At 40.7% G+C, this 23,170-nt stretch overlaps 1 protein-coding gene and 1 long non-coding RNA gene across 2 annotated transcripts in view; one reads left to right on the top strand and one right to left on the bottom strand.

Annotated features, from left to right (window-relative positions):
• PPM1H (protein phosphatase, Mg2+/Mn2+ dependent 1H) overlaps positions 1 to 23,170 on the bottom strand; it is a 288,477-nt gene that overhangs the window by 166,111 nt on the left and 99,196 nt on the right. The window contains exon 2 of the mRNA XM_023225107.1: positions 21,523 to 21,688. Within this exon, the coding sequence (XP_023080875.1) occupies positions 21,523 to 21,688 (166 nt within the window). The remainder of the gene's footprint in view (positions 1 to 21,522; positions 21,689 to 23,170) is intronic.
• On the top strand, positions 1,478 to 21,753 carry LOC111551246. Its single transcript, XR_002734301.2, has 4 exons — positions 1,478 to 1,524; positions 3,009 to 3,178; positions 9,108 to 9,233; positions 21,436 to 21,753. It is a non-coding gene; the product is annotated as an uncharacterized LOC111551246 (long non-coding RNA).

Here is a 23,170-nt window from a genome sequence, read left to right on the forward strand (position 1 = left end):
AGGATTGGGGATAACTTGATCTTGCTTTATTTACCCAGGACTATGTCCTCTCAGCTCCCTGAGGCCAAGTGTGCCAAGCAAATAAGGAGCCTGCATCTAGGACCCTGGGAATCTGAGAGGGGCTCCAAGGAAAGCAAAGAGACATTGCCATCTCTGGCTGTACTTGATTGCTGAGCCTCATGGTCCTACATAACCAATATGAAACTCTCTCCCTCTCTCTCTCAATCCAATCTCTTCTGAGCTAGGGCACATCTACCCCTCATACTATTGGCAAAGGGGGAACATCTCCTCAGTTTGGTATTAACTCTGAGTATAAGATTTTGTGTTTATATGGTAAATAAACAAGGTTTAAGCATTTACATTATTTAACAGTCCAAGGGCAATTTTAGTTATTTAAAATGCCGGGTATTTACTTACATATTTTCAAATGAGTTAAAACAAACATATTCTATCTACCATATGTCTTAACATAGAAAGGCCACAGGCTTTAGATCAAGACAAATCTGGGTTCTGAAATTTACTACTATGTGACCTGGGGGAACTTACTTAACTTCTCTCAACTCCATTTCCTAAGAAGATAAAGGACAGGGCAAAATGGTGGTATGAACAGTAGGAATGCTTCGTGTAATGACACATGTCTTGGAGCCTCCTTTCCTATGTGCCAGGCTCCATGCTGGGCACTAGGGATACAGCAGAGAATGAAAATGTCATGGTTCCCAAGCTCTTGAACTAACAATCTAGAATATGATCAGGTAATTACAAGTGCGATGAGTGTTAGAAAAACAAAGTGCATGGTATCACGTGAATGGATAACATGTATTAAATGTGCAGCTAACCATGGGGTATGGGGGGCACACAGGAAGGGGTATGGCTATGAAGGGATAGCAAGAAGGAGTTCTCTGTCATGATGAAACTGCTCTGAATCCTGGTTGCAGCAGTGATGATATATATCTATGCATATGTTAAAATTCACAAAACTGTATACCAAAAGGAAAAAGTTAATTGTACTGTATATTTTAAAAATAATAAAACATATAGCACTGTGTTCAGCACATAGGAGTAGCAAAAACACTAGAAGTAATAGTAATTACTTATACTATTAAATAGCCTGAGGGGACACTGAGTAGGTGGAGAGACCAGGCTGCACATTTGAGCTCCTGACTTCCAATTCTGCCAAATGGGGTACTCATCTCGCTCTACTGTGCAACTCCTGTTGCTTCTGTTCACCTTTCTTATTTCCCCTAAAGGAAGTCTTAGTTCGAAGGACATCTGATACGGTTTGGCTGTGTCTCCACCCAAATCTCATCTTGAACTGTAGATCTCATAATCCCCACATGTCATGGGAGGGACCCTGTTGGAGGTAATTGAATCATGGGGGAGGTCACTTCCATGCTGTTCTCGTGATAGTGAATTCTCACAAGATCTCATGGTTTTATAAGGGGCTTTCCTTCCCCTTTGCTCTGCACTTCTCCTTTCTGCAACCATGTGAAGAAGGATGTGTTTGCTTCCCCTTCCACCATGATTGTAAGTTTCCTGAGGCCTCCCCAGCCATGCTGAACTGTGAGTCAATTAAATCTCTTTTCTTCATAAATTACCCAACCTCTGGTATGTCTTTATTAGCAGCATGAGAATAAACTAATACAAATCTATCAAGCACCTATGTTTAATCCCCCCAACATCACAATAAAATGGGTGTCACTCCATTTTGCCAACAGTGAAACTGGGGTACAGATAGTTTCAGTAACTCTACTGGTATGTGGCAGAGATAGGATTTGAACCTAGTTCTTCAGACTCCAAGTTAAGGGATCTTTCCATCTTCCCAGTGGCACAAAACTTTGTGTAATTAATCTCCTTGGCTTCTGTTACTCTGTGGCCTTTGCACTTTAGTGTTGCTTGCGTTATTTTAATTTGGTTATTGCTTACTAGTAATTGCATACGTGTCTGATTGCTAAAATGTTTTGGCAATGGCTCTGCATTACTCTTCTGGAAACTTCAGAAAATTTTGATGGGGCACCAGCACAGGATGCAAATCAGACCCTTCATAATTAGAGTAACCTAGCTCTTGACATAATACACTTTAAAATTACTCATATTCATTTTAACAAATGTTTAACTTTATTTTTGCTCCAGATAAACATGAGTTAAATGTGTACTCCACTTGAAGTAAAACAGTATCAAGCCCCTTCCTGACTTACCATATAATTCAATTTGGCAGAAATCACTTCTGACTCACAAAACAGTAACTTTGAGGCAGTTTTCCTCAAAATTGAACTCTAAATTATTTCATTTACAAAGAATCAGTCTTACACGCAATTTATAACACACAAATGCCTACCTACCTCTGTTCAGGAATACATCTGCAGCCTGATGAAGGAAGATTCCAGAAGGTGAATAATTGCGAGCTTAAAAATTCTGTTTCTCTTTTAGGCTTTCTACACAGTAGGCTATTACATCCTCTTCTTGCAAAGGAAACTGCTTTTTAATGATTTTATTTTCCTTTTCCCATTTTTCAAAAAATCTAGTATGCCAGAACTTAATGAGTTCTAACTGGAAAAGACTCCTTGGGCCTTTCACCAAATATAAGATTGTTCCAAACAGAAATCTATCTATTAAACAGGGAGCTGAAGTCATTTCAGAAACAAGCAGGTGGTGTCCATTCATCTTCAGGTATACTGATTGCAGGGCCAACCAAGGATGTCAAGAATGACCAGCTTAAATTTTAGCTCTACTCCAACAAGAGCCACATCACATGCACCTGAACTCCGGGGAATCCATAGACTAAAACAGCCAGCGTTAGCCATCTGGGTGGTTGTGAGGTACCCACCCCCTCTTATGGAGTGCCAACTAAGAAGGAGAGGTTCCAGACATAACCTCAGACGTTTCCTGTGGAGACCAACAGAAATACCCAGATGTAGGGGAGGAAATACACAAAGCCAAGGAGTGGGCTTTGAGGTATTTGTTCCAGCTTAAGGAAACGACGGTTTTGCCTTCCTTTACTCACTGCACAGAGCTCTGGAGATTTGCAAACCTCTTCATTCCTCTTCCCCTGAGACTAGTGCTCTCCACACGAAGCACATGACTGTGAGGCGGAATTGAAAAACAGTCGGCGTGCAAGAGACTCGTTAGAAATGCTTCCCTAGTTTTCATTCGGGATGACACTGGCGCCCTCGTGTGGCAGGTAAGTCAATCCTCCGCGTGCATGGGATGCTGGTGCTCTTCCACGCCTGTTAGTTTTGGTACATGTCAACCCATTGCAGGGGACCTGTGCTCCTAAGTGGTGATTATACTACTAAATTTTAAACTAAAATTATTCCTCACATAGTGGACAACAGGTTAAAAAAATGTCTGCAAAGAAACTACAGATAGAAAACATGAGCAAGTAAGAACATGTCAGAGCTGGCACTTGATATTCCCAGGAATGACAATCCAGTCATATCTGACAATCGTCATCATCATATCTAGCCAAAACACTCTGAAACGCTCAAGGGGATGGGTGAAATATGGAATTATACTCGCTATTGTTAATGATGGATTTTGCCTTGATATATAGCTAATGATAGCACGAAGTCTTTGCTCTCAGCAAGACAGTAAATGAGTTACTGTATGAAAAACACTTAAATCAATGCCTGGCATACAATTAACACTGTATCACTGTATCACTGTTAGCTGTTATTTTAAAACATTGCCTTTTCATCTTTACTGCCCTTCAATTATTAAAACATTTAAAAAATGTTTAATGTATCTTAATAATTTTAAAATAATTATATACTTTACAGATATACAGTAGTAGGTTATATACCAATAAATGATCAATAAATGAACAAACACTTTAGGGTGCCTTTTTTTTTTTAAGAGACAAGGTCTTGCTCTGTCACCCAAGCTGGAGTTCAGTGGCATGATCATAGTTCACTGCAGCCTCAATCTCCTGTTTTCAAGCCATCCTCCCACCTCAGCCTCCTGAGTAGCTGGGATGATGGGTGTACCACCACACTAGGCTAATTTATTTTTTATTTTTATTTTTGTAGAGATGAGGTCTCCCTATTTTGCTCAGGCTAGTCTTGAACTCCTGGCCTCAAGCTATCCTCTCACCTTGCTCCCCCCAAGAAGCTAGGACTACAGGCATGTGCCACCACATCTGGCTAATTTTTAAATCTTTTGTGGAGAGGGTCTTGCTATGTTGCCCAGGCTGGGTCTCAAACTCCTGGCTTCAAGCGACCCTCCTGCCTTGATCTCCCAACGCTTTGAAATTACAGGCATGAGTCACCACACCCTGCCAAAAAAATTGTTTTTAACTTATGATTTGGAGACGGTTAATTTAGAAATAGTTGTCCGAAGGGAAAAAGTGGTATCCTCCTAGTAGCATTCACAGGTCCTTGTCTTATTTAATATTATTCTTCCCTTTGCTACCCTAACTATTCAGGTGTTTACACAACTGGTAGAGGGGCCATATCAACAGTACGAAAGGCCTATCGTAGATGTAGAAATCCCACTTTGAGTGACATCTCATGGTTGATTTTTACAAAATGTCCTATATGAGTACAGAATGCACTTTCCAACCCTTCTCTCCCACTGCCAAAGAAAAGGGACTGATCACTTCCCCTTGGGGAAACAAAGTTACCATATTCTCCTGTTTCCCCACTATATATGTGATTATATGGTTTGATTTCCATAAAGTTTCTGGCCAGCTTTCCAGGAATCACAGGGAAGATGATAATGCACAGTCCAGAGTACCTGCTATAGGCATTCCATCCACGGGGCTTTCAATGTCCGGTTTTTCATTTGATCCTCACAGTACCACAGTGAAAGGGAGAAGAATAAGCCAATGAGGAGGTAGAGATGAGAGAACATTTGAGTGACTTCATGAAAGCCCTTCCTAGGGCCCACGTTCTATTGCTGTCCACATGGAGCCATGACCCTACAGTGTAGTTCACTTTTTACCATACCTCTTTTTTTGACTAAATTGTTCAGATACTCTGCTCTGCAGTGGAGGAAAAAAAATCCCTTAATTTCATATACCTTAATGAATATGCTGCTTCCTTCTCAGCATATGACAATATGAATTGTAGGTTTCTTTGGTTGAATTCCTCCAACATAATGAGACAGTAAGGTGCAGGATAGGTTTAGTAAGTTTGGCTTTTGTTTTTAAATGGCAATTTAGACCTGTCTTAAAATATTAATTTATAAAAGGAAGTACAAAGTTTGTAACAGTTTTTGCTAAACTGCATTGTGACTTATTCTAGAATCAACTCGGGAATATTCTTAAACTATTAGTTACACATCAACAACTTCTCCCTAAATTAGTTTATGGAAAAAACGTAAGTACTGTGAAATAATACTGAAGTGCAGTTGCCAATCCACTATTAGAAACAACAACAACAATAGATAATATTTATTAAGCACTTACCCCATGCACTATTCTAAGCACTTTTCATATTTTAACTCATTTTGCTCTAATAAGCCTATGAAATAGCACCTATTATCACCAATCTACAGATGGGAAAATTGAGGTATGGAGAAGCCAACTGACTTGTACAAGATAACACAACTAGTAAGGGGGAGAGACAGGATTCAAACTCATGTATTCATGCTTATCCAATCAGAAGGCTTTTTTTTGCTTCCCATGGTTTATGCAAATGATGGTCTTTCTATAATTTAGCAAGAAAATGGACTATAAAGAGAAGATGATAATTTCATTTTAGCTCCATTTTTCACCTGAGTAAGAGCTATTACAGTTTCTGAGTTGACAGGGGACACTGCTAACTAACTCCCATATCAAAAGAGAAACCATAATGGAAATGAGAAAATATTTAGTATCAAATTGTATTGAAATTATACATATCAACACTAGGAATTATTCTTCCTTGATGTCTGACTTTCCCAAAGAGATTTTCCTGCTCCATGTCTCAACTGCTAATGGATACAGAGGCAGCATGGTGTAAGTCTAGATGCTGACGCCAGACTGCTTGGGTTCAACCAACATCTACACTTTCTAGCTCTGTGCCTCAGCTTCCTCACCAGTCAAAAAAAGGCAATAATAATACATATTTATGCACATATTACAGTTTGGGCACTCCTAATCCAAAAGTCTGGAAAATGCTCTGAAATGCAAAACTTTTGAGCACGGACATGACATCACAAGTGGAGAATTCTATACCTGATCTCAGTGGGTCATGGTAGAAGCACAGGCACACTACATCTCGTTTATTTAGCAACCCCAGGGAAAAGAAAACTACCTTCAGGTTATGTGTATAAGGTGCATACAAAACACGAATGAATTTTGTGTTTAAACTTAGGTCTCATTCCCAAGATATCTTATTATGTATATGCAAATAGTCCAAAATCTGAAAAAATCTGAAATCCAAAACACTTCTGGTTTCAGGCATTTTGGATAAGGGATACTCAGCCTATATGAGGTTAAATGAATCAATACTGGCAAGGCACTAAAATCAGTGTCTGGTACATGAGTGCTGAGTATTATTTATGTTTTTTTTTTTTTTTTAGAAGAAATGAAAGAAGAAAATAAAGTTTATTGCCCCTGACAATGTTCTTCCCACTTAAAGCTGTGGGAAGTCAGATTATAAGTGAAGCAAGAAGAAATTTCCATCTCAACATGATTTATTTTCCTTGCACCTTACATTTTGCCACAGTGGGAAACTATAGTAAAACCATGTCGTGTTCTCAGCTACCATGTACATCTTGGTCAAACCTGGTCTTCAGAGTCATCCAACACCCACCAAGAAGGGATCTTTAAAGGGACTCTAGCTGACATCAGTCTCCTCAATTCCTGGGTATAAAATCATCCATCTTAATCACTGGCAAGAGTTCTATTTCCCTAGAACCAAAAGAGTTTTGAAAGAAACCACTGCATTACTGACCAAAAAAAAAAAAAAACGGGCCAGGTGCAGTGGTTCATGCTTATAATCCCAGCACTTTGGGAGGCCACGGTGGGCGGATCACAAAGTCAGGAGATCCAGACCATCCTGGCTAACATGGTGAAACCCCGTCTCTACTAAAAATACAAAAAATTAGCTGGGTGTGGTGGCGGGCACCTGTAGTCCCAGCTACCCAGGAGGCTGAGGCAGGAGAATGGCATGAACCCAGGAGGCAGAGCTTGCAGTGAGCCAAGATCACACCACTGCACTCCAGCCTGGGCAACAGAGGGAGACCTTGTCTCAAAGAAAAAAAAAAAAAAATCTAAGAAGAAAAGAAAATTCTTATTTTCTTCATATGAGCAGAACAAGGAACAAAATGTTAGCATAATAAAATGAGATGAATAAAAGGCTGCTCCTATTATATTTTTATAGCTGACATCATTGCAGGGAGCCAACTGCCCAAAGGGCCGCTGTTGTAGAACCAGAAGCAATCTTCATTTCATGTTTTGGGGGTGAAAGAGTACTTCTTACAAAAACAGATAAAAAGAATGGCAAAACCTCCGTTCAGAAAGTTGAAATAGTCCCTTTCTCATGTTCCTTGTGCCTCTCCCTGCCCCATTTTGATTCTATTTGCCTGGAGTTCCCACAGTGCTGCCCCGTCCTCTGCTGAGAAAGATAATCAGCTTTCCTCTCCCCTGCTGATGGTCTTGGCTGAGATGCTGACACAGCCATCTCCTGTTATTGTAATTAGACACTGAACTAGCAGATTCTGAAACCGCACACTTTGATGTGTTTTGGCTAAATTAAACAACACAAGGGTGCTCCTAAGGAAGTAGACTTGGAATGCATGTGTTCAGAAGTCTAGTCTCAAGTCAAAAACAATCTGTCCCAAATAGGGAGTCAGATGTGGGCAAAAAAATGCCCTGGTTATGGCCACAATACCCTAAATATTTCCCACCTACGCATCTTATGTAAGTACATGCACTTCTTATCTTAATGCTAGGTTATGACATGCCTTTCACAGTGATCTCTTTCTCCTTCCACAGAGAAGTCACCTGGTACCGTCCTCCTCTTATCTCATTCCTGGAATGACTAAATATTTGGAAACTAAAAAGCAAAATCTCTTGGAAAAGCTGTGTTTTCACCTGAGGATGGCAATCAGTGTGATAAATAAAGACTCTTTATAACCTTCCAAGTCAAAGGAAAGAAAACCTAGCAATGGTGATTCATGTCCACAAATCTTGAGCTGGTTAATTTAAAAGCCTTCTGTGGGAATCAGGAGGCCGTTGGGAATAAGGTGTTGTCCTCAACAAGCTTACAGCAGCTTTCCTAAGAGACAGTCTCATGAAAGTGTCTTTTGGAAGTGCTAGAATTGTAGACATGCTTCTTTCCTGGCCACCCATCCTATATTCCCAAATCAGTACCCAGAGGTATAGGCACGTTAAGAGGCTTGCAGTTGCTTTGCTATCTGCCAGACTGTGGGCTTACAGCTCTTCACATTAAGCTACCCAAAAATGATCCAGGCACAAGAAAAGTTCTACCTTCATTTGTCACTGAGAACACCCATCTCTACTACGCTACATACCCGCTTAATCAAATATCTCAAAATGTTGCTTTCTTTTTTTTCTTTTTTTGGGACAGAGTCTTGCTTGGTCCCCCAGGCTGGAGTGCACTGGCGTGATCTCGGCTCACTGCAAGATCTGCCTCCCGGGTTCACGCCATTCTCCTGCCCCAGCCTCCCAAGAAGCTGGGAATACAGGCGCATGCTGCCAAGCCCAGCTAATTTTCTGTATTTCAGAAGAGACAGGGTTTCACTGTGTTGCCCAGGCTAGTCGCGAACTCCTGAACTCAGGCAATCAGCCTGCCTTGGCTTCCCAAAGTGCTGGGATTACAGGCGTGAGCCACTGTGCCCAGCCAAAATGTTGCTTTCTTAACCCCAAAGGAGAACTGCTTATTGTTTCTGTATTATAAGTTATATCACTAAACTCTTAACAAAACAAAACAAAACAAAACCTAGATCTATTAGAGAGTGTTGGAGATGGAGACTAGAAAAATTCAACCACATCCCCTTGCATTTCTTCAGGCTAAACTACTACAGTGCAGAACACCTTAAAACATTTAAATTTGCATGCCTTTTGTTTGTTGTTGTTGTTGTTTTACTTCTTTCAGACATTGCTTCTTTAGCTCCTGATCCAGATGGAACCTGAAATTAATTTGTATTTTCTTTCTTGTAAGTCAGGTGCCACTGTCAAGAGCTCAAACACGAGTCCGTTCCAAGATGGCCTAATGGAAACAGCTCCAATCTGCAACTCCCAGCGTGATTGACGCAGAAGACCGTGATTTCTGCATTTTGAACTGGAGGTACCTGCTTCGTCTCATTAGGACTGGTTGGGCAGTGGGTGCAGCCCGCAGAGGGCGAGCAGAAGCAGGGCAGGGCATCACCTCACCCGGGAAGTGTAAGGGGTCAGGGAATTCTCTTTCCTAGCCAAGGGAAGCCATGACAGACTGTACCTGGAAAATCAGGACACTTCTGCCCAAATACCACACTTTTCCAATGGCTTTAACAAATGGCACACCAGGAGATTATATCCTGCACCTGGCTCAGCGGGTCCCACGCCCACAGAGCCTTGCTCACTGCTAGTACAGCAGTCTGAGATCCACCAGTGAGGCAGCAGCCTAGCAGGGGAAGGGGGGTCCACCATTGCTGAGGCTTGTGTAGGTAAACAAAGCAGCTGGAGAAGCTGAAACTGGGCAGAGCCCACCACAGCTCTGCGAGGCCTGCTGCCTCTGTAGACCCCACCTCTAGGGGCAGGGCATAGCTGAACAAAAGGCAGCAGAAACTTCTGCAGACTTAAACGTCCCTGTCTGACAGCTCTGAAGAGAGCAGTGGTTCTCCCAGCACAGTGTTTGAGCTCTGAGAATGGACAGACTGCCTCCTCAAGTGAGTCCCTGACTCTCAAGTAGCATAACTGGGAGACATCTCCCAGTAGGGGCCGACTGACACTTCATACAAGTGGGTGCCCCTCTGGGACTAAGCTTCCAGAGGAAGGACCAGGCAGCAATATTTGCTGTTCTGCAGCCTCCGCTGGTGATACCCAGGCAAACAGGGTCTGGAGTGGAACTCCAGGAAACTCCAGCAGACCTGCAGCTGAGGGACCTGACTCTTAGAAGGAAAACTAACAAACAGAAAGGCATAGCATCAACATCAACAAAAAGGACATCCACACCAAAACCCCATCTGTAGGTCACTAGCATCAAAGACCAAAGGTAGATAAAACCACAAAGATGGGGAGAAACCAGAGCAGAAAAGCTGAAAATTCTAAAAACCAGAGCTCCTCTTCACCTCAAAGGATCGCAGCTCCTCTCCAGCAACGGAACAAAATTGGATGGAGAATGACTTCGATGAGCTGACAGAAGTAGGCTTCAGAAGGTCGGTAATAACAAACTTCTCTGAGATAAAGGAAGATGTTTGAACCCATCTCAAAGAAGCTAAAAACCTTGAGAAAAGATTAGATGAATGGCTAACTAGAATAAACAGTGTAGAGAAGACCCTAAATGACCTGATGGAGCTGAAAACCATGGCACAAGAACTACGTGACACATGCACAAGCTTCAGTAGCCAATTCGATCAACTGGAAGAAAGGGTGTCAGTGACTGAAGATCAAATTAATGAAATAAAGCGAGAAGCGAAGTTTAGAGAAAACAAAGTAAAAAGAAATGAACAAAGCCTCCAAGAAATATGGGACTATGTGAAAAGACCAAATCTACATTTGATTGGTGTACCTGAAAGTGATGGGGAGAATGGAATCAAGTTGGAAAACACTCTGCAGGATAAGATCCAGGAGAAGTTCCCCAGGCTAGCAAGGCAGGCCAACATTCAAATTCAGGAAACACAGAGAACACCACAAAGATACTCCTCGAGAAGAGCAACCCCAAGACACATAATTGTCAGATTCACCAAAGTTGAAATGAAGGGAAAAATGTTAAGGGCAGCCAGAAAGAAAGGCTACCCACAAAGGGAAGCCAATCAGACCAACAGCAGATCTCTCAGTAGAAACCCTACAACCCAGCAGAGAGTGAGGGCCAATATTCAACATTCTTAAATAAAAGAATTTTCAACCCAGAATTTCATATCCAGACAAACTAAGCTTCATAAATGAAGGAGAAATAAAATCCTTTACAGACAAGCAAATGCTGAGAGATTTTGTCACCACCAGGCCTGCCTTACAAGAGCTCCTGAAGGAAGCACTAAACATGGAAAGGAACAACTGGTACCAGCCACTGCAAAAACATACCAAATTGTAAAGACCACTGATGCCAGGAAGAAACTGCATCAACTAATGGATAAAATAACCAGCTAACATCATAATGACAGGATCAAATTCACACATAACAATATTAACCTTGAATGTGAATGGGCTAAATGCTCCAATTAAAAGATGCAGACTGGCAAATTGGATAGAGTCAAGACTCATCAGTGTGCTGTATTCAGGAGACCCATCTCACGTGCAGAGACACACATAGACTCAAAATAAAGGGGTGGAGGAAGATCTACCAAGTAAATGCAAAGAAAAAAAAAGCAGGGTTGCAATCCTAGTCTTTGATAAAACAGACTTTAAATCCACAAAGATCAAGAGAGACAAAGAAGGCCATTACATAATGGTAAAGGGATTAATTCAACAAGAAGAGTTAACTATCCTAAATATGTATGCACCCAATACAGGAGCACCCAGATTCATAAAGCAAGTCCTTATGGACCTACAAAGAGACTTAGACTCCCACACAATAATAATGGGAGACTTTAACACCGCATTGTCAATATTAGATCAATGAGACAGAAGGTTAACAAGGATATCCAGGACTTGAACTCAGCTCTGCACTAAGCGGACCTAATAGACATCTACAGAACTCTGCACCCCAAATCAACAGACCATAACATTCTTCTCAGCACATCGCACTTATTCCAAAATAGTTGGAAGTAAAGCACTCCTCAGCAAATGTAAAAGAACAGAAATCACAACAAACTGTCTCTCAGACCACAGTGCAATCAAATTAGAACTCAGGATTAAGAAACTCACTCAAAATCACACAACTACATGGAAACTGAATAATCTGCTCTTGAATGACTATCGGGTAAATAACAAAATGAAGGCAGAAATAAAGATGTTCTTTGACACCAATGAGAACAAAGACACAACATACCAGAATCTCCAGGACACATTTAAAGTGGTGTGTAGAGGGAAATTTATAGCACTAAATGCCCACAAGAGAAAGCAGGAAAGATCTAAAATTGACATCCTAACATCACAATTAAAAGAACTAGAGAAGCAAGAGCAAACAAATTCAAAAGCTAGCAGAAGGCAAGAAATAACTAAGATCAGAACAAAACTGAAGGAGACAGAGACAGAAAAAACTCTTCAAAAAATCAATGAACTCAGGAGCTGGTTTTTTGAAAAGATCAACAGAATTGTTAGACTGCTAGCAAGACTTATAGAGAAGAAAAGAGAGAAGAATCAAATAGATGCAATAAAAAATGATAAAGGGGATATCACCACCAATCCCATAGAAATACAAACTACCATCAGAGAATATTATAAACACCTCTATGCAAATAAACTAGAAAATCTAGAAGAAATGGATAAATTCCTGGACACGTACACCCTCCCAAGACTAAACCAGGAAGAAGTTGACTCTCTGAATAGACCAATAACAGGCTCCGAAATTGAGGAAATAATTAATAGCCTACCAACCAAAAACAGTCCAGGACCAGACAGATTCACAACTGAATTCTACCAGAGGTACAAAAAGGAGCTGGTACCATTCCTTCTGAAACTATTCCAATCAATAGAAAAAGAGGGTACTCTCCCTAACTCATTCTATGAGGCCAGCATCATCCTGATACCAAAGCCTGGCAGAGACACAACAAAAAAAGAGAATTTTAGACCAATATCCCTGATGAACATCAATGGGAAAATACTCAACAAAATACTGGCAAACCAAATCCAGCAGCTCATCAAAAAGCTTATCCATCACGGTCAAGTTGGCTTCATCCCTGGGATGCAAGGCTGGTTCAACATATGCAATCAATAAACGTAATCCATCACATAAACAGAACCAATGACAAAAACCACGATTACCTCAATAGATGCAGAAAAGGCCTTTGACAAAATCCAACAACTCTTCATGCTAAAAACTCTCAATAAACTAAGTATTGATGGAATGTATCTCAAAATAATAAGAGCTATTTATGACAAACCCATAATCAATATCATACTGAATGGGCAAAAACTGGAAGCATTCCCTTTGAAAACTGGCACAAGACAGGGATGCCCTCTCTCACCACCCCTATTCAACATAGTGTTAGAAGTTCTGGTCAGGGCAATCAGGCAAGAGAAAGAAATAAAGTATATTCAATTAGGAAATGAGGAAGTTTGTCCCTGTTTGCAGATGACATGATTGTATATTTAGAAAACCTCACCATCTCAGCCCAAAATATCCTTAAGCTGATAAGCAACTTCAGCAAAGTCTCAGGATACAAAATCAATGTGCAAAAAACATAAGCATATAAGCATTCCTATATACCAATAACAGAGAGCCAAATCATGAGTGAACTCCCATTCACAATTGCTACAAAGATAATAAAATACCTAGGAATACAACTTACAAAGGATGTGAAGGACCTCTTCAAGGAGAACTACAAACCACTGCTTAATGAAATAAAAGAGGACACAAACAAATGGAAGAACATTCCATGCTCGTGGATAGGAAGAATCAATATTGTGAAAATGGCCATGCTGCCCAAAGTAATTTATAGATTCAAAGCCATCCCCATCAAGCTTCCAATGACTTTCTTCACAGAATTGATAAAAACTACTTTAAAGTTCATATGGAACCAAAAAGGAGCCCACATTGCCAAGACAATCTTAAGCCAAAAGAACAAAGCTGGAGGCATCATGCTACCTGACTTCAAACTACACTACAAGGCTAGAGTAACTAAAACAGCATGGTACTGGTATCAAAACAGAGAGATAGACCAATGAAACAGAACAGAGGCCTCAAAAATAACACCACACATCTACAACCATCTGAGCTTTGACGAACCTGACAAAAACAAGACATGGGGAAAGGATTCCCTATGTAATAAATGGTGCTGGGAAAACTGGCAGGCCATATGTAGAAAGCTGAAACTGGATCCCTTCCTTACATCTTATACAAAAATTAATTCAAGATGGATTAAAGACTTAAATGTTAGACCTAAAATCATAAAAAGCCTAGAAGAAAACCTAGGCAATACCATTCAGGACATAGGCATGGGCAAGGACTTCATGACTAAAATACCAAAAGCAATGGCAACAAAAGCCAAAATAGACAAATGGGATCTAATTAAACTGAAGAGTTTCTGCACAGCAAAAGAAACTACCATCCGACTGAACAGGCAACCTACAGAATGGGAGAACATTTTTGCAGTCTACCCATCTGACAAAGGACTAATATCCAGAATCTACAAAGAAGCAAATTGACAAGAAAAAACAAAACATCAAAAAGTGGGCAAAGGATATGAACAGACACTTCTTAAAAGAAGACGTTTATTTAGCCAACACACACATGAAAAAAATGCTCATCATCACTGATCATCAGAGAAATGCACATCAAAACCACAATGAGATACTATCTCACACCAGTTAAGAGTGGCGATTAAAAAGGTCAGGAAACAACAGGGTGCTGGAGAGGATGTGGAGAAATAGGAACGCTTTTACACTGTTGGTGGGAGTGTAAACTAGTTCAACCATTGTGGAAGAGAGTGTGGCGATTCCTCAAGGATCTAGAACTAGAAATACCATTTGACCCAGCCATCCCATTACTGGGTATACCCAAAGGATTATAAATCATGCTACTATAAAGACACATGCACACGTATGTTTATTGTAGCACTATTCACAATAGCAAAAACTTGGAACCAACCTGAATGTCCACCAATGATAGACTGGATTAAGAAAATGTGGTACATATACACCATGGAATACTATGCAGCCATAAAAAAGGATGAGTTCATGTCCGTTGTAGGGACAAGGATGAAGCTGGAAACCATCATTCTTAGCAAACTATCACAAGGCTAGAAAACCAAACACCACACGTTCTCACTCATAGGTGGGAATTGAACAATGAGAACACTTGGACAGAGGGTGGGGAACATCACACATTGGGGCCTGTCATGGGGTGGGGGGAGGGGGAGGGATAGCATTAGGAGAAATACCTAATGAAAATGATGAGTTAATGGGTGCAGCACACCAACATGGCACATGTATACCTATGTAACAAACCTGCACGTTGTGCACATGTACCCTAGAACTTAAAGTATAATTAAAAAAAATAAAATAAAATACCAAATTACCACCAATTAAATTAAAAAAAAAAAAAAAAAAAAAAAAAAAAAGAGAGAGCTCAAACACAGGAAATGACATTGCTTCAGTAAATGCCTCATGGAAGCCAAGAGAGGCAGAAAACAGTTACATTATTTTCTCTACCAAAAAAAAAAGTTTTTAAGGTTTGCTTTAAAATGGGAGGCTGAAAGATCATGTGTATTACAGGATAAAATAATTCTTTATGAATTGGCATTTGGGATGGCTAAGGGTTGTCTTAAAATCTTTACACCAATTCATAATAATCTGTAGTAGAAAAGGCCATCTCACTGGGTGCAGTGGCTCATGTCTGTACTCCCAACACTTCAGGAGCCTGAGGTGGGCAGATCACCTGAGGTCAGAAGTTCAAGACCAGCCTGGCCAACATAGCGAAACCCCGTCTCTACTAAAAATACAAAAATTAGCTGGGCATGGTGGTGCTTGCCTGTAATCCCAGCTACTCAGGAGGCTGAGGCAAGAGAAGAGCTTGAACCTGGGAGGCAAAGGTTGCAGTGAGCTGGGATTATGCCACTGCACTCCAGCCTGGGCGACAGAGTGACACTTCATCTCAAAAAAAGAAAAGGTCATCTTGTTGCTACCCAGCTACCATATTGCCACTCAATATAAAAAAGGTCATCAAATATAAAGTCATACTTCTATTGAAATCCTCTGTACATCACCGATGTTTCTAACAAATAAGAAATCCCTATAATAATGTTTTCCATGGCAAATTTCATGTTATTTTATTAAACATTTTAGGTTTTCTTTAATCTCCAAGGAAGGTGAAGGTATATTATACATGAAAGAAGTCTTTTGAAAACACATATTTTGACTTTACTAAATTTACAGGGGACAAAAGAGGTCAAGAAAGGAGGCAGAAATTAACCATATGTATTCCAGAGGGACTCCATGCATCTTCGGTTTGCCAGCCTTCATGCCTGTCAACTCTGTTTGTAGATATTATTTATCCTGTTGTTCCACTGTTTGCTTATAACATTATATGTCCACTTTTCCCATCCTTATCTTTCTTATCACTGTATGGCCCACGCCAGATACCTTCCCTCTTCATAGTACCCCTCTCTTCTTGGAGCTTCTAGAACCCCACCGTGACCATGTTTCTATTACACACTTTTATACCTTCTGTGTCACCTAAGCCACTTCTATGGCTTCAACTATAATTTTCAATCTTGTAACTCCTTAAATCTAAGCCTCTCTAGGCTTGTGCATGAGCTCCAAACCCTTATTTCTAATTTCCTACAAAACATTTTCACCTGGAAAGGTAGAATCAGAATCAGTACACTCAAAACTCAGGTCATCATCTCTGCCCATCCCCTTATCATCCAGTGGTCCACTTTTCAATGACCAGCACCTAGTGGCTGAGCCTGGTATCTTCATCTTCCCCCTGTTCCAAGCAGTTGGTCATCTGATCACCTCAACTGTATATCTCACTTAATCTCTTCTGAGCCTGTCCCTTGCACTGATCAGTGCCTTATTTTAAGCTGTTATCATCTCTCACCCATATTTCTGCATGAGCCTCCTAACTAGCCTCCCAGCCTCTAGGTTTGAACTCCTGGCCTTCCCAAGTCAGCCTTCCCACTGCCATCACTGTCTTGAGTCGTCTTGCCCTTGTCTAAAATAATTTGGTAAAAATCCCAGCTTATTATGGTATATGATGACGACCCTTGTGATGCCTGCTTACACTTCCTGTCTTGCCAACCTTCCAAGAGACCACATATTTTCCAAAACACTGGAAGACATACGTCATGTGCTCTCATGTCAATCTGTCTTTGCCTATACATGTTCCTTCTACAAGAAATCCCCGTTTCTCTTGTTTGCTTGCTTCACTCCTATTCACTTTCCAAGATCCCAGTTCAAATGTCAATTTCTCAAGGAAGAGTTTCCTAACCTTACCCATCCCCTTCTCCTTGGTTGTTCCCCAAATCCTCATGACCAATGACCAATCTGAGTCAGACTTTCCTACAACCTGGGCTTTTCGTCTGTCTCTGAAAACTCACTCCATTGTAATACCACTGCCAATGACTCTCCCCACTTGGCTTAGCACTAGGAAGATGGGAACTATGTTGTGTTTTGTCTCCTTATCCCAAATCTCAGCATGCAGACTCAGGGTTCAATATGTTCACTGGGTGAAGGAACAGGAAGGGTGGGTACAATCCGCTTTACTTGTCTCTGCAGATGTTTTCTTGCCCTAAGCCCTGTACGCTCACCATCCTTTCCTAAGTGCTACTATATTTGAGTTTTACCACTAAGGGGATGTCTTCTAGATGGGAAAAATCACTGGTCACTTTCAACTAGTGTGTCCAGGGTCCTCTGCTAGTAAATTATAGAAGTGGAAGCCAAAGTCTTGACAGTGACCTTCAATGTCCTTCCCGACTGGCTCACTCCACTCCTATGACTTTTCTGACAACATTTCCTGAAATCCAGGCTTTACAATATTTCTGCTCCAACCACACAGACCTCCTTCCTAAACCTTGAGAACATAGGGCCGGCTCCCACCTTGGGGTCTTTCAATTGTCCAGAATGATAAATGCTCCTCCTTCAAATAGCTGCAATTTCAGATCTTTGCCCAAATGTCACCTTCTCAGTGATGCCTTCTTTACCCCGGCCCCCTCAGACTTCCTATTTTCTGTGTTCCTCACTTTGTTTTGTATCTCCATAGTGTCTATCATCTGGCACACTATATTTTGTCTCCCGCTATGAATGGAAGCTCCCTCTAAGTAGGGATTTTGTCTATTTCATTCCCTGCCAAATCTCCAGCATCCAGTTCTCAGTACACAGCAGTTGCTCAGTGATTTATCTTCCACACTAGGTAATGGTTTTCAAGTTTTTAAAAAGCAGAACAAAAGCAACAACAAAACAGACAACCCAATTTTTAAAATGGGCAAAGGACTTGAATAGACATTTCTCTGAAGAACATATACAAAGGCCAATACACAATGAAAAAATGCTCAACATCACTAATCATCAGGGAAATGGAAACCAAAACCGCAGTGAAATATCACCTCACACCCATTAGAATGATTACAATTAAAAAAAACAACAACAGAAAACAAGTGCTGGTGAAGACATGGAGAAATAGGAACCCCTCTCCATTGTTGGTAGGAATGTAAAATGGAGCAGCCACCGTGAAAAACTGTGGTAGTCCCTCAAAAAATTAAACAGAATTATCACATGATTCATCAAATCCTCCTCTAGATATATAGCCAAAAGAATTGAAAGCAGGGACTCAAAGAGATATTTGTTCACCTATGTTCACAACAGCATTATTCAGAATAGCTGAAAGGTAAAAAATTCTGGCTCACATTACAACATGGGTAAAACCTTGAGAACACTATGCTAAGTGGAATAAGCCAGGCACAAAAGGACAAATATTGTATGATTCTACTTATGTGAGGTACCTGCAGTGGTCAACTCACAGAGACAGGAAATAGACTGGTAGGCACCAAGGGAGGACAGAATGGAGAGTTAGTGTTTAATGAATACTGAGTTTCAGTTTGAGAACCTGAAAAAGTTCTGGAGATGATGATGGTGATGGTTGTACAAACATGTGAATATACATAATGCCACTGAACTATATGCCTAAAATTGGTAAATGTTATGTTATGTACATTTTACCAATTAAAAATTTTAACAATTTTAAAAAAGAAAAAACAGCCCAACTCGTCTTAAACTCGGTAAGAAGCCTAATAGGTAAAGCAGATAGAAGTGAAGGGGGCCGCGGTCGGAGCAGGAAATGGAGCACCAGGGTGTCTCCACTCTGCTGGCCCCTTGCTCTTGGAGGACGGACCCCACAAAGATTGGGAACCACCACAGGGGAGGGTTACAGCTCTATCCTAAAGTGCTTATGCACTGGTTTCACTGTTCTTAAGGACAAGAAGTTAAAACGTCTCCCCGGCTCCATTTCTAGAAGGAAGTTAGTAAAAAGGAAAAATACCATCGCCAACTGGCCTTGGGCCAAATGTCAACACTGACTGATTTTTATAGAGATCACTTTATATCCCAGGGGCAGGGGGAAAATATCAGCAACACTAAGTCACTGGTGCCCATATTGAATGATCATGAACACCTTACACTTTCCGAGCCCTTTCCCATAATAACAATCCTCAAAACAATCCTGTCAAGCAGGTATGAAAGGAATTATATAATCTCCAATTCACAAGTGAAGAAACATAGAAAGTTCAGTCATAGAGAATAACTGAAGTGGAACTGACCTCAGGATAATCACTGACGCTTATTACAGATTTATTAAGACACTTGCTCAACATTTTTCACGGACTACTGGAGTTCACATTTCCAATCAGCCTCCTTCTACCATTTGGTAGTTACTGCTGTTATTCCTTTTTATTTTATTTATTTATTTAATTTTTTTGAGACGGAGTCTCGCTCTGTCACTCAGGCTGGAGTGCAGTGGCGCCATCTCGGCTCACTGCAAGTTCTACCTCCCAGGTTCACGTCATTCTCCCACCTCAGCTTCCCGAGTAGCTGGGACTACACGCGCCAGCCACCACGCCTGGCTAATTTTTTTGTATTTTTAGTAGAGACGGGGTTTCACCGTGTTAGCCAGGATGGTCTTGATCTCCTGACCTTGTGATCTGCCTGCCTTGGCCTCCCAAAGTGCTGGGATTACAGGCGTGAGCCACCGCACCCGGCCTGTTATTCCTTTTTAGAGTAGACAAAACTGAGGCTCAAAGAATAACCATCCCAAAATTAAGTAGCTAAAGTGGTAGACTGCATAGTCATCTCACTCCAGGGCCTGTGCACTTAACCATCACCATTCTATACTGCCCATCTGGGTCCTCAGCTCTGGTTTGGAAAAGGCCTTCCTTCAACCTAGAAAATACGTACAGTTGATAAATCCCCATAAGTCAACTTTAAATTAAACTAGTACTAACAAAATAAATCAATACTTATTATTCCCTGAGCATAGATGCAATGAGACACTATTATTATTTTTTTTTGAAACAAAGTCTCACTCTGTCACCCAGGCCAGAGTGCAGTGGCCTGATCTCGGCTCACTGCAAGCTCCGCCTCCCGGATTCACGCCATTCTTCCGCCTCAGCCTCCAGAGTAGCTGGGATTACAGGCGTCCACCACCACGCCCAGCTAATTTTTTGTAGTTTTAGTAGAGAAGGGGTTTCACCGTGTTAGCCAGGGTGGTCTCGATCTCCTGACCTCATGATCCGCCTGCCTCGGCCTCTGAAAGTGCTGGGATTACAGGCGTGAGCCACCACGCCCAGCTGCAATGAGATACTATTTCTAAAACTAAGAAAAGATTCCTAGATCTTTTAGAATCCTATGAAAATTTTTACACAAAAATATCCTCAAGACAATTAGAATGAATAGTTACGTTTAGGTCAGTCCATTCTGTGTCTCCTGATTTTCCCAGGAAACATCTCTCTATAAAGCACATCATCTGCTGACCGAGTGTCGATGACTCCCCGTCCTTTGCTGAGAGCTTCTTCAGAGCTTTCTGAGGATATGTCTGCTTTATTCTCCAGAAACTGGAGACAGGAGAAATATTTTGTGGTTTTTCAACATTGTTCAGTCTGCAAGGCCACCCCATGGGCTGCAAGAGTTTTGGGCCAATTGAAATAGATATTTATTTGGAAGAACATCAGCCACGGGCTGCAAATGGACAAGTATCATGGGCAAGCAAGGAGGAGAAAGGAGCAGAGTCATGGCAGGGCTTGAAGCAACAGCCAGAGTTACTTCCATCTCTCATGAGAGGCTTTCGGACTATTTCCTTACAAAGACATAGAAGTGGCTCCTCTGAAACCATCAAACATTATATTTATATATAAATTACATATATTATATTATATCAATATATAAATTTATATATAAATTATATATGTTATATTAATATATAAATTTATAAATTATAGATATTATTTATATACAATTATATATTTATATATACATATTATATATTTATATATATAAATTATATATACAAATTATATATATAAATTATTACAACAAGAGCTAGATACATATGGTGCGGGTATTTCATTTACTTTGTGTTAAAAACCTAACCACAAGCTGGTCATACATGTGTCGCCTTCAGCTTGGTATGTGTGATGCCGTAACTACAGGCCCGCTACCTCACTAACTCTGGGGACACTGCTTTCTCACTTCCATTCCAGACTTAGGTGAAGCCCCGATGTTTTCCAGTGGGACCAAAGTGTGTGCCATTCCTCTCACCTGAAAATCAAGGATCAAGAAGGGCTTACCGAGTTCTCCTTCAGCTGCAGCCCTTCCCCATTGGGAAGGGAGGACCGTCTCTTGGATGAGTTCCTGTTTGGGGTTGAGGTCATAGCCCCTGCCTTCTTCTTCACAGTGAGCACCTCACAGCTGGCTTGGTCTTCATTGTGTGTGCTCTTCCCAGCATTGATAACCCTGGAGAAGAAGCCAGAAAAGCTGGTCAGACGGATAAAGCTGAGGGCACAGTCCCTTGTCAAGGGTCAGCCAAGACAGTCTCTACAACTGGTCCAGAACTACAGCCCTGCTTAATGCAAAGAACATTATGGTCTTGATATTTTATGTTCCCAAATAAATGAAATTCTTTTAATGGCATTATGTTAGCACACATTAAAATATTTACTAAAGAAGTTGTTTTGAGACCTGTTCACCGGCAGGTGTCTGATAGATGTGATCAACTACACTAATCCATTTTAGTCAAAACACATGAGGCAATCTCTCTTTCAGGTTAGGGAGCCCAAATGTTTCGGCAATTACAATGAAGACAGATAATCTGGCTCAGGGAATTCTGTTTCACTTCTCCAAGTGATAAACAGCAAAAGCACCATCAATCTTATCAAGGTACATGGCAGTAATTTACAGCATGTCGTAAAAATCCAAGAGAACAGAGAACCGTATTTCACTACTGCCATACCCATTTTTGTTTTACACAAAGGCAAGCAAAGGAATCAAAGGTTTACTCTTTTAAAACGATTTTTAACTCTTTGTCTTTTTTCATGTAGAATAATACTCATCACACTGGGCAACAGGCACTCTGATTTGGACACCAAGACACATAATAATAAGGCACGTTGACACTGCTTTGCTTGAATTACTAAATGTTTTAAGCATAGAAACGCTTCAGGAAAACATGCTGCATCATTCATGCACCTTTTTCTCTATCAGGTGACTATAGACTCAATTCTTGGGTTTCCGCACCGCTGTCTTCTTAAGTAATGAAGCAGCAGCTAAAACAGCTTTCCTTAAAGACTTCTCCTTGATCTGCCACTGGCTGCGTTTCTTTTCTAAAGCTTCAACAGTGTCACAGTCCTGACAGAGTGAGTGTGGAGTTTATTGAACTCAGTAGCAAGGAAAGAAAAGGTGTTTGTTTTTTCTTTTTAAGGTAAGCTAAATAAAAATTCACTCCATAAGTGTGGTGTGTACACTGCTCTATTAATTGAGTTGCACAGCCTCTTAACAGTTAAAATCATTATTTTCAAGTGACTTTTTAAAAACCTTTTCATTCTACAATAATTATAGGCTCAGAGTAAATTGCAAAAATGTACAGCGTCCCATGTATCTTTTGACAAATTCCCCAAACGGTAACATCTTATATAAGACATTGCAATATCAAAACTGAGAAAATGACATTGATACAATACTCTCTCCCAGACTCCTGACCTTATTCAAATTTCAACAGTTCTTACATCAAATAGCTTTTAGTACTAAAAACGCTGTCAATTTCCACAAGCCAACACACACATGCCACAACCAAATAGGAAATGGAAAGCAAATTGAGATTTGAGTGCCACAAGATCTAAGCGAGCATGTTTCAAGCATGCTTCTGCCAAACTCTGGAACTCTATGGAGGTGTTTCAGACATTTTAACATTCTCTTTATTTTTAAAATGTATACACATTT

Source organism: Piliocolobus tephrosceles, chromosome 10 (genome assembly GCF_002776525.5).
Source record: "Piliocolobus tephrosceles isolate RC106 chromosome 10, ASM277652v3, whole genome shotgun sequence".
In the NCBI taxonomy this organism is placed as follows: Eukaryota; Metazoa; Chordata; class Mammalia; order Primates; family Cercopithecidae; genus Piliocolobus; species Piliocolobus tephrosceles.